This window comes from Haliotis cracherodii, unplaced genomic scaffold (genome assembly GCF_022045235.1).
Source record: "Haliotis cracherodii isolate W230 unplaced genomic scaffold, xgHalCrac1.p SCAF_6, whole genome shotgun sequence".
In the NCBI taxonomy this organism is placed as follows: Eukaryota; Metazoa; Mollusca; class Gastropoda; order Lepetellida; family Haliotidae; genus Haliotis; species Haliotis cracherodii.
Window position 1 is genome coordinate 68,443,304 of NW_027266319.1, and position 12,811 is coordinate 68,456,114.

The 12,811-nt window shown below is 39.3% G+C and overlaps 1 protein-coding gene across 2 annotated transcripts in view; it reads right to left on the bottom strand.

The window, feature by feature from the left end:
• Nucleotides 1-12,811, bottom strand: part of LOC139445127 (uncharacterized) — a 119,375-nt gene that overhangs the window by 51,208 nt on the left and 55,356 nt on the right. For both annotated transcript variants that reach the window (XM_071226226.1, XM_071226225.1), the window contains exon 3: nt 4,699-4,749. In XM_071226226.1, the coding sequence (XP_071082327.1) occupies nt 4,699-4,749 (51 nt within the window). The remainder of the gene's footprint in view (nt 1-4,698; nt 4,750-12,811) is intronic.

The following is a 12,811-nucleotide window of genomic DNA, read 5'->3' on the forward strand; positions in this document are numbered from 1 at the left end:
ACGATGTGATAAGACTCTATCATGAGTTCTTGATGACTGACACCAGGCAACTGATCTTTCAAGCAACGTCTTTCTCTTTTATCTTTACTTTTACAACGAGCATATGAACAGACATGACAGACTGACAGCGTTGACAACATCTCAACTCAGCCTCTTCCCTCAGTTTGACACCCTATTGGATCAATCAAGAGACAAAGAGTCAGTCTTACAGGGTGAACAGTCAGTCTTACATGGTTGTATAGTCAGTATTACATGGGTATACAGTCAGTCTTACAGGGATGTACAGTCAGTGTTGCAGGGGTAGTACACACAGTCTTACAGGGATGTACAGTCAGTCTTACAGAGCTGTGCAGTCAGTCTTACATGGTTGTACATACATGTCTTATATGAGCGTACAGTCACTCTAAAGTGCTGTACCGACAGTTTGCAGTCAGTCCTAAGGGGTGCACTGTCAGTCTTAAGGGGAGGGGGTACTGTCAGTCTAAAGAGGTGTACAGCTTTACATCTTTATGGCTTTACGTCTTTTAGAGGGTCTCAGCTCCTCACATTCCTCCAAGACATCCATCAGGGCTGCTGTTCAACGATGTTTCAGGCTCTCTGACCATTTGCGTTTTACTGCAACCACATCACTCACCAACCCTGGTAGGATCTTTTTACTCATCTTGAGCACCGATGTGCCAGCAGATTTAAGGAAAGGCAACGCCATCTTCAAGATATCTCCGAGACCACTGCCACGTTGATGATACCCTCCTTTGTATACGTTGATACCACTCCCACGCTGATCGAACTGTCCTCGATCCATCTGGGTGTGCCAACGCGAGTCCCAACATGTTGCGACGTCTGAAGTGAAGTGTCACCATGGCTTTTCCCATTTGAAATGGCACGGGTCGCCCCGTGTCGTCCATGATATAGAGTTTAATACCCTCAAAAGAACCATGACGCAGTCCGAGGTAGTGAATGTGCTGAGGGTTTTTAATCACCACACTGTCTTGCATCATCTTCTTTGACACAGGCGCGTAGATCAGCAAGGGAGCCATCGTATTGCCCACAATTTGATCTTCGACCAAGTTGGTGAAAATGTACACAGTATCAAATCCTGACAGACAATGCGCTTTTGTATCACCTGTGATTTCTACACAGCCACTTGTCATGGGAGTAGCCCCCACTTGCCACTTGGCCAAGGCACTCAAGGGAACGGGCGTCTCTGTGTAGGTTTTATAGTCCTCCTCATCGAGGAGTGGACTTGGCATGATCACTTCCGTGGAATAGAGTGGTCCACCAATATTTCCCATGAGAGGATGATTGATTGCTAGTTCTTAAGGGGCTTGGAATCGCATCTTTCCATCTTCAAGCATGTCAAATCGAAGACTATCTTGGGGTATTTGACATCAATGACAAACGCACGCATCACCGGGAACGGAAGTGACGTCATCGTGACGTCACGCATGACCCACAATGCCCTGCGCAGGTCACGTGATGACGTCATCAGAGTCACAGAGGTCACGAGACCAAACCGACCAATTAGAAGCCAGGAGCGGTTACTGTGCGCCGTCCTCAACCTGCCATGCGATTGAGTAACTTTGCACAGGTAATTTATATGCATGTAGTATATATCCTGCACAAGCGCCTGGAGTTTACATTATATAAAGTCGAGAATACAATGCTAAAATTGTCAAGCTCCAATTGCTAGGTTTTTATCAAAGAAGTACTGGGGGATCATAGTACCATGGGTTCAGGTCCAAATACTATGGGGTTCCAAATACTTCACTACACTGGACAGATGAACAGAAGGGTCAATCCTGGTAGATATGTGCATTCCTCTCATTATACTCTCAGTTGTACATATGGTTAAACAGTGGGGATCTTAACTGTGTCCTAGTTATGAACTCTTTTAAGTCCCGGCCCTTAGTCCCAGGGGGTGGGGGAGGGTTCAGCCCCTCCATTTCTCCAATTTGAATCCCCACCATTGGAGAAACAAAATATGGTTGATATATATCTTTAGTTCCAGAGAAGAAGTCGTCTGAAGCATTATAGCCAAATTACCCCTATTTGGCCCCGCCCCTCAGCCCCATCATTTGTACAATTGTAAATCCTCAACACTGCTTCCAACCAAATATGGTTGATATCTATCTCTTAGTTCCAGAAAAAAAGTCGTTTAAAGGACTTGGGACTATTTTGAGAACACGAAGAAAAATTCCAACAAGTGGCGTTCGATTCACGTACGTTACCTTCGGCTTAGGAAGGGTATGCACAGCTAGAAAAAGAATGTCTGGCCTCTGTATGGGCCTGTGGACAATTCTTCTCAAGGTATCTGGTTGGACTGGATACTTTTCGTTTTAGGACAGACCACAAGCCATTATTGCCACTCATGATCAAGTAGGATCTCAACAATGCTCCTGTGAGGGTAACACATCTCCCATTTAGACTGATGAGATTCCGTGCTACAGCCGAACATGTATATAAGTAGGAAGGAGGTGTTGGTATCTGACCAAATATCAAGAAGCCCAGTCTTTTGATGAAACGTTGAAATAAAAGACGGCGTAGAAGCCTTTGTTGACACAGTATTAGAGAATCGTCCTATGTCAGCCAAGAAATTACAGGAGATCCAACAAGCTACAGAAAGATATACTACACTTGCCGTCAGGCTGCAATAGTGTGCCAACTGCAGCTAGAGATTACTTTGAATATCGTGGAGATCTTTCGGTGTCAAGGAACATGATAGATTCATGAGGGACAAAGCACGCTTTAACTCCAAAGTGGCATGATTCCTGAGTAAAAACAATTGACAGGCTAAGGAAGGAGTCCATTAAGGCATGCTATGATCATCTGACCAAGCAAATGCACTATCTGAACTTAAGCAAGGTGATGAAGTCTGGCTCAAGTCGGATTCGAGAGATGGGTTGGAAGACTCCAGGGGTCTTTAGGACTCATGCAGGTACGTCTAGGTCACCGACTTCAGTGGTCAGGCTTAAGAGGAGGCATATCCTTTTGGTAGTGTGAACTTCGATGAGAGCAACATCACAGTGCCAGATTGCAATACTCTGATGAACTCAGATGTTAACAAAGAACTAACCCATAAAGTACTCCAGCCTGCATCCCCAGTAAAACAGAAAAAGACCAGCCAGCTGGAGACGACAACCATGAGAGGGCATGTTGTGCGAGTACCAGCTTGGTGCAGAGACTAATAATGTACTTTAATGCTTCCAATTACATTCTGATAGAAATGTTTAACAGTCATTTTTTTAGTTGGTTGAGAGATTATGAGTATTATGCTGAAGTACTATGCCTAAGTATTTCCATGGATGACAGTTGAACTTTATCCTTGGAGCTCATAGTTGGAAAGTTTTACATTCTCTTAAAAAAGAAAAGGGGGAGATGTTCAGTAGTCATAAGGTTCACACTATATTGTAAGGTCATGCGCAGTAGGAACCAGAAGGACAGCTGGCAAGATCACCTGGCAACGGACACACATGTAATCTACGAGAATAACTTATATAATTATGTCAACAGCCGGGACCCATATTCTTACACAGAATCCCCATGCAGGGTGACCATTATTTTCAAGGTAGCTCAAGACAATTCTTTTTGATGTCAAGTGCGAAAAGCTACTTTTTTGACAGTGTATGGAGATAACTTGATGAAACATTGTAACTAGTGTTTGATTGGGTCTAATGTTCATGATAGCATTTTAACTTAGGTGACAGCAATTATTATGTTTATAAAAATTGAAACAAGATCAAACTTCACAATATCAGAATATCTCTGTTTGCCCCACTCCTTAGCCTACAGTTATGCCTCATTTCAGTACATGTGCAAAAAATGGGCGATTGATAGCCATGAATTGGTTACTAAAATGACCATCTTGATGGCCATGTTTGAAATTGTATCAGAATTTTGTGAGAATGTTTTAGAGACGCCATAGGTAAAATCATTCATGCAATATTTCAGCTTCATAGGGCTTGTAGTTTCTGTGGTGATGTTTAAGTCAGTAGCACTATATAAACGAGTCTGCTTGAAAAACAGTGGACGAAGCTTGATCAAAACTCAAAATTACATGCAGAAATGGATGAGTTATGGTAAAGAAATGACACTATCAGTGTCTTCTGTTTGAAACTGGTGCAGAATTCTGGGGGATCATCCATATGAAGTTCAAAATATCAAGTCATGGATAATCTTAAACCAATGGGGGAACCATTTTCAAAACACGGTTCATCTTAAAACACTGTGCCTGGTGACTTCCAGTTTGTATCTGTCACATATCATTAGTGATGAATATTGCCTTGACATTTGTACTACAATTTAATGCAATTTTGATTCATACATTTTGATACTAAAATCCACAATATATCTTGCTTTTTTTGTGTTCAAAAGGCTAGTATGACAGAAAAGTGCACACTTTGTAAATGTCAGAAATATGTTTTCTAATAACATTTACCTCTGGGATAATGCAATACATTAAGGACGTTAGTTCCAGCGTAAAGAATTATTTATCCAATTTATGAGATAATTTGTGAGATGTATTTAGATAAATACTTTTCATCACTAACAATGCCAAATGCATAACATATATATTTTACATGAATAAATGTCGAAATTGACAACATCGTAAATGATGTAGAGGCACTGTTACTTTCAAAATATACTTCAACGACACTAGAACGAAGATTGATGGCCTAGAAACAGTACAGTACTCTTTACCTCTTCATTCCACTGAATTCGAGTATTTCTGTTCCACAGATGGGTGGTTACCTGAAACAAATGTCAGACACAACATTTAATATTATTAAACACATTTCTCTCTGCAACAATTGATACTCCTAAAACAAAATTAATAAGCCATTGTTGGAATAATCAAAACGCAGCTTCAACCAGATGAGGTGAAATGGGGTTTCAGGTCGCGTCCAAGATTATTGCACTAGTCCGAACTAATGCCTATTTTATAGTGCTAGCCCACTGAGACACCATGCCACAGTTTAACGTTAACATTAATGCCCAACTCTGACTCCTTGTAGTAAGGGGTTGACATTTATGAAAAAAATAATTTATGACCACCATTCTTACTTGCCCTATTCTAAATACAGAATTGAGAATCAGAGATACACCTGTCCTCAGCGGATTTTTTGTAATATAAGATTAAAACTGTCCTATTTGTCTTTCTTTTTTTTTACTCTACATCTCATGTTCAATACAGAAACAGTGAGTCTAATCAACACATTTGCTGCTGCATGATACAGGCTTAGGTTAAGCATCTTTCACTAAAGACAAGATATGTCTTGATCCTGGTGTATTCTGACTCCATTCCATCATAGCAGGTCTTGGATTAAAACATAACAACATATTCAACAATATATTTTTTTCTAGTTTAGGAGGTTCATGAAAAGACCTTCACTTTCTGAAGGGACTTCAATAATGAGAAGATATTTCTTCTGGAAGACAAGAGATACATCTGTGAGGATATCAAGAAGGGTGCACGTAGTTTTCACAAATGAAAGTGTCTTCATTTTCTTCAGCCATGACTGACACTTGGCACTTGGATATGATCTACCATTTGCCACACGTTCTAAAAGATTGAGTTGTGAATTAAGGGCTTATCTTCTGTGCCCTAACAACTCAGATTTTGCTCACCTGTTTCACATCGGAAAGATTGGCAAGATCAGTATTGAATATTTCAGACACTGTTGTGATGTAATATGATGTAACATTTGGCCATTCGGATCATTTTTAGAAGTTAAAAAGTTTGTTTTAATCACGTGAAGTGGTTTGATCAAGACATGATATAAAAAAAATATATATACACAGAGGAATTTTGTTTTCCTTGTCAAATAACCATAATAGCAAAAATGTATCTCATCTTGTGATCTGGCAAAGTTAATGTGTTCATGAGTGGCACTTACACCAATCAAAATTTCAACTTTTGTCAACCACCAGATGAGAGAGTTAGTAATGAGTTAGTGAGTGAGTTGGGTTTAACGCCGCTTTGACTAGTATTTCACTTATATCAGGGCGTGTCACTTGATGTTGGATTAAAGCCTGATGTGATGTATGTCTTAGACGTTCACCACATTGGTGAAACACACGAGCACGGGTATAGTGCTGACAACATACTAGGGGCGAACCGGGATTCAAACATACTGTCATAGGTTTCTGGCGTGCCCAAAGGGTCACAACTCTGCATAGCGAATCCCCTTAGGCGATTTGACCAACCGTGCCCCGTGCACAACTGTAACAAACTATCATCAAACAAAGATGCTTTAAATGAGATATGTATTGCGTAACATTTCATGAAGAAACAGAGACAATATTAGACCATAACATACGACAAAATATATGAACAATAAGTGTAAAACACACAGGTACATTCAACATACAAAGGAGGTACATTATAACAATTCTATTTTTTTTATTTCTTGTATTGTATAGTTTACCACTTGGTAGTCTTTCGAAGCGAGGCCGTGAGATCAGCTGATAGTTCATTCCAGTTCGCTTTGTTGATGTTTTGCCCTAGATGTTTGAATATCACACAAAGAAACATGCAGTCGATTTTCATTTTATACCTACCAATAAGGCTACATCATATGCCTGCATTTCAGTACAGTGGTATGCGAAAAGTCAAGGTCTTATGCAAAGTAAAGTTGCCAGAAGCCTACATCTTGTGAATTGTGACAGCAACACACAGAAGTATTTATGAAGTATATAACTGAGGATAGTGACAAATGTCTTCAATAAATTGTAAAAGAAACAGGCAGTAGTATAGGTAATGATGGTTCTGCCGCAACTCCACTGGAGCCGGATCTATATACCTATACTGCTACTACAGGTGTCATTTTTTATGCGTAAACGCTAATGCGATTCAACGATAGTCATGAGTTGTATTAAACGCAACATCAATATTAATTAATAATGAATAAAATTTACTATAGCCCACGAGGATATTGGAAAGGTGTAGGAGCAATAAAAAAATTAGCCACCGCGGCTAAGGTATCTAAAGATGTGGCCAAGGATTGGTTAAAGAAACAAGCGATGTGGCAAATATATTTACCGGCACCGCGTTATATACCGAGGAAGAAGTTTGATATTTTTACAACAAATGAAGTTCATCAGGCTCTTTCTTCCCCACGATATGGTAAAATGCAAAACGTATAAATACGCTTTAACAGTAGTGGATGTGGCTAGTCGATACAAAGAGGCTGAGCCATTAACCTCAAAAGATTCAACAGAAGTAGCTAATGCACTGAGCCGCATATATAAACGCGGGCCACTAAAATGGCCTAAGCTATTTCAAGTAGATCCCGGTCGCGAGTTTATGGGATCGATAACAAAACTGTTAACAAAGCACAATGTCAAAATCAGGCGTGGTGAAAGAGAGGCCCACCGCAGTCAAGCTATCGTCGAAAGATTTAACCGGACATTAGCGGAACGTTTGTTTGGCTATCAGTGTGGGATCGAAATGAAATCCGAGCGATTGAGATCAACCGAATGGGTAACACGATTATCAGTCGTTGTATCAGCGCTGAAAAATGAAGTAACGAGATTAATGGGGAAGAAACCATCCGATGCTATTAAAATGAAATCCGTGACTTCCGAATCTTCAGCACCGAGGAGAGGCAAAAAACGAAAACTTCCGGATAGAATAAGGGTAAGATATTTATACCAGGCCGGTGAACTCAAAGGAGGCCTACGTTGCACAACCGATCCCATATGGTCCCTTAAAACGTATAACATTAGTCAATTGGTTACGAAAGAAGGAGAGCCTATTCTTTATTATCTTCAAGATGGACCGGGTAGGGCATTTGTACGAGAAGAGTTGTTCATAGTTCCCAACGGTACGGTATTACCACCATAACCATAAGCATAGGTAGTTACACCATCATTATCAATCCATCTCTTTGTATCTAAGGGGGATAATGATGTCTTGTTCATTCTTAATCCATATATCCTATGATTGTAACTTCTTAAAGAGTTCATCTCGTGTTTGAACGTTCTACCGTTGAATAATGATTCTTTATACTGTTCGTGTTTGATATGCTTTTTTACAACATACTTCTTAACACCCTTGGCTTTTCTTATCTCCCCATTATCAGACTTCTTTCTAGAATACATCTTAGGTCTTAATCCTACATACTCCGCTATAGGGGTCCCAGCACATTCATCCTTCATCTTACCTAACACCCTTTAATTTACTACGCTGTGCAGTGGATTATCTTTTGGGTAATTGCTTGTGTCGTACATATCAATTTCTTCTGCCATATCTTTATACACATCCTCGGTTTGTATTTCCATCAACAAAGAATCTCTGTCGGTATATAACACCTTGCATCTATCGCCGTATTGCTTCTTAAGTTTGTTGTAATAAAAGTCATACATTAAGTGTTTTGACAAGTCGAGGATACTCATACTGACGTACACCGGTCTGTTGAATTTTATATTACTCTTCTGCATATGCAACGCGGCTAAGTCGTTATCGAATATCTTGCTTCTGTTAAAAGCCGGACTGGCTATAAGTTTCCTGAGTCTTTCTTCCTCATTAGATCTGACTAATTTAACATCAACACGCTTCCTTAGATTCTCCATAGTTTTACCAAATACTGAGTTATTCATGAGCTTATACAGGTTCTATCTTTCTTAAATCTGTGTTCAGCATTATATAGGGCTCCATCCAAGGGCTTTGATCAAACTTTAGAACTCTGTGTATTTTCTTAAGTTTCATACCTAACGATAGATATAACTGGAGATTTCTGTAGTGAACTATATATTTTGTCTTATCCATCAAATTTGGTACGAGTTTTTCTACGTTAGGTAACCTACTATTACCCATCAAGGAGCGTTGATATTCCGACATCCAATCTTTATTAACCATTAATCTGTCGGGAGCTAGCGGATAACTGTTATGATCTTTATGTAAGGAACTTGGATATTCCAAGTCAACTTCTTGTATGTACCCTTTATTCGCATCATTCACATTGATATTATGGATATCATTCTCATTGACCCACTCAAAACCACCCGTAGGTTAAGGTTGACTCATAGCCCATCCGTACAAATTGTTAGCGTCGAGATATAATATGTGCGTGTCGGGTTTACTAGAATCGTATCCTTCCACTAATTTATTATTAGCCTTAGAATACCTTTTCGCTGCCATTGATATACCACCTCTTAATCCTTTCTCAATAAACAAGTGCATATCGTAATCTGTGAGTAGTTTTAGTTCTACGACGGTCTTCTTCAACAATGCATCCCACGATAGTCCGGGACTGGAATAGTACCATGTCGGGTCCAAGCCGTATTGTTTTAAACATGTCTTTCTAAATATCTCGAATATATCGGCGAGTAACAGTACATCGGTTTTTAAGTACAGATCGTGATAATCGCCTAAATTCTTACAACCTAATTTATCCCAGACCGTCAGAGCGTGTTCATAATCGGCATCTGTTATTTTAGATTCTGTTAAGTTACTATAGAATGATTCGAGGGGTGGTAATTCAGTTTCTTCGAATCTAGACCAATCATCCATATATTCGTAAGGATATACACCTTTTCTCAGCAACAAATGACGAGTTATCTTATCGGTATATTTATTTGTTATCGCACAGTCATCGGGATTGTTCGCATTAGCTAAATTGTCCAGAGAAGATAACAGAAACTGTACGGAGTCTATGAATCTAAGCCCATTACTTTGCTTTATTCTAAATTTCCCATCCTTGTCCCTATAATCTATAGGTTTAGTCAACGAGAACGATATGTATTTTTCCATATTATTAGGAATGCACGTTATACCGCCGTCGGTCTTTGAGATAGCTTGCATGATGAGATGTGAACCGTATCCCCTAAGGTTGTGAAACACAACGGGGATGGGTATTGTTTGAGAATTCATTTTTAGTTTCAAGTTACACTCGTTATGCGTGGCTCCCCGATAATTACCTGTGACGTGGCAATGATCTCTTACGGAATCCCCATCCAGGGGTTTATTACAAACGTGACAACTCGTTGACTTATTATAGGCCCTCCAATCATCCCTCCTCATACACATTGGTTTCTTACACGATAATTTTTCCCTGATTATTCTCTCTTCATTTTGTAGATATTCTAGGAACTTTCCCGCTGCATCGGCACCTCTGTAAATCACGGGCGGGTTTGTTTTCCCATCATACCTTACAACGATATATCCAAACCCACAAGGAATATGTTCTTGAGTTTTGTACGTAAAACTATCTTGATTATCTTGATTGCTTTGGTTGGTATTTTCTTTGGGTTTGATAAGCGCTTCGAAGTCGGCGTAAATTACGTACGGTACTGGCATTTGATTACTATAATGTTCAAATTTTAATATATTTTTTCCCTCTTTAGGCATATCGATCCTGATAGCGGTCTGTCCAACACCTCTACAGTCTTCTTTATGCGCTTCAATAGATCTTGTCTGCTGTACCCATGTAGGCATCTTTCGCAGAAATATTTCTTTCAAGCATGTTTTGTTTGATCGTATAATAGCCTGTTTAAACTCTTTATCCACGTATAATGACATTTTCCATCTTTTTCGATCAGAAATGAATTGATTCTGGGGATATGTTCTGGAGCGGAGCTTATCCTGTGTACAACAATTCCTTTAGAATGTCCGAAAACATTAATAGCTAAATTATTTTGCCTTTCCACCGTCGAGTTCTTTCCCATAAACGAGGAAGTATTCTTGCATGGCAGATTCGACATCCTTAAACGTTTGAATTGAATGTCCTTCCTTACGCATTTCTTCATGAATAGAATCTAATCTCTTCATTCTCTGCCGCGTATATTGTGACTGGGCTGCTTGGAGTTGTTCTAAAGCATTGTTATGTCATTTACGTTCCTCTTCAACTTCTTTAGCGTTTGATTCCCTCATACTAGAAAATAAAAAAATACTCCCCGAAAAAGCTAGAGCATTAACAATAGCTCCACCGACCATCATCACAATTGTTGCCATATGTTTAATAATATAAAATATTCAAATGTTTACATGAATATAATACATTCAAATGTTTAATTAATTACTTCATTATGTCTTCCGGGATAAGCCCTTGTTTGATGAGCATATCCTTTGTTGCCATTGCTAATCCAATATCCAGAATCATCATTGGTATATCATAACTATTTAAATCTAGCTTGGGAGGTGTGGCTTTAGTAATAATTTTAGCCATACGAGCATAGCCAATGGCCAAGCCGGTGACCACCTCTGAATGATACGTTGCGTTTACCAACATTTTACCGTCTGTAACTGGAGTAGTCATGCTTCTTATAGCATTATATGGGGGCTAACCTCTAATTGAACTTGTTGTTGCAATTGGGGTGACGTTTTCTCTTCTCCGGTCTTATAAAAGAACCATACAGCCGCTATACAAACAACTCCTACTAGTGCCAATGTTTTAATCGGATTACTATTTGAATTATTTATTAATTTCGCTTTCCTCGCGAGTCCTCCCTTTCTTCCTGCAGCTATTTTTGGGGGGTTCTTAGTAACTCTGGGTTGTTTTTGTGTTTGTGGTTGTTCCTCGTCCACTTGTTGTTGCGTTTCCGCAATCTGTTGTGCAGTCTCGTTCACAATCTGTTTTGGTGTCACCTGTTGAGTCTCCATTATTTATTTGAACTTCGTTCTTTATATTATTAAGCGGGCACGTATGTTTAAATTGACAATACCTAGCCGTTACTAAAGCTGTGGTGAACGGAGCTAAGAACATTCCGTATCTATGATAAAACTCACAGCTCACTGCGCTTATAGTGTGTTCGATGAATGGGTCTTTCTCAAGAGATTCGCATAAATACATGCGATGTTCTGCCGGGATAGGGAGAAACGTACTAGCTACGACTGTGTATAGTTTTAATATAGCCGACCTTATCGTTTTAGTCATGGTAGCTCCCAGTCTAGACTCGTAATGAGCGTACAGTTTTTTAATTTCTTCGTCGGTCATGTTATCAATTTTTTCGATGGTATAATTTTCTCCCAAATATTGCGAACATTTTCCACCCGCTACCAAAGCCGCGAGTCTTTCTCTATGTTTATCTAAAGATTTATCAACATATTGATCTTCATGTTGATGTGTATGTTGATCTGCATCAGATTCTTTGAGCATTTGTTCGATGAGTTCGTCGCATTCCATGATGTAATACCTAAGGAGATATTTAAGTCTAACATAATATAATATGGCATATCCAATACATCCCGTAATAATGAACTGTTGCGAAAGAATAATGATTTCGAACCACATTTTATGTCATATTAACCGCTAATGTTCAGTTTATCGTATTTTTGCTATAATTTTGCTATATTTGCTACATTTGCTATAATTTTTCCACATTTTGCTACATTTTTTCTACAATTTGTTACATTTTTGCTACATTTTGCTAAGCAATTGCATAAGCAGCTGGTTGATCGGTTTTTGATACGAGTTTACAGTGATCGTTGCCGCTACCAGTTTTCTGACTTTATCTCGTTCGAGCTTGGTATAAATAACATCATTTTCGCGTAAACATTCCTCGAATGAATCTCAATCTTTGCAATGAAACAACGCTACCCATTTGGTCTGCTCTCTGAGATCTGTCAGGACAGAGTTGTATTTTTGAGTAAGTACCCAAACGCTATGCTGAGTATGCCGTCCAGAGAATGCAAAATACGAAAGCATATCTTTCTTTTTTTGTGAGTTCTTTACTCGCGCTGCAGTCGTCTATTACGAAAAGGGTTGATTCTCCTTTGTATTTTGCGTGACATACTCGTAAACAGTCTTGTAAACGATCGCCCGGATCGACTCTGTGTACCCCGTTGTCATTCATTACCCAATCTCTCGATAGG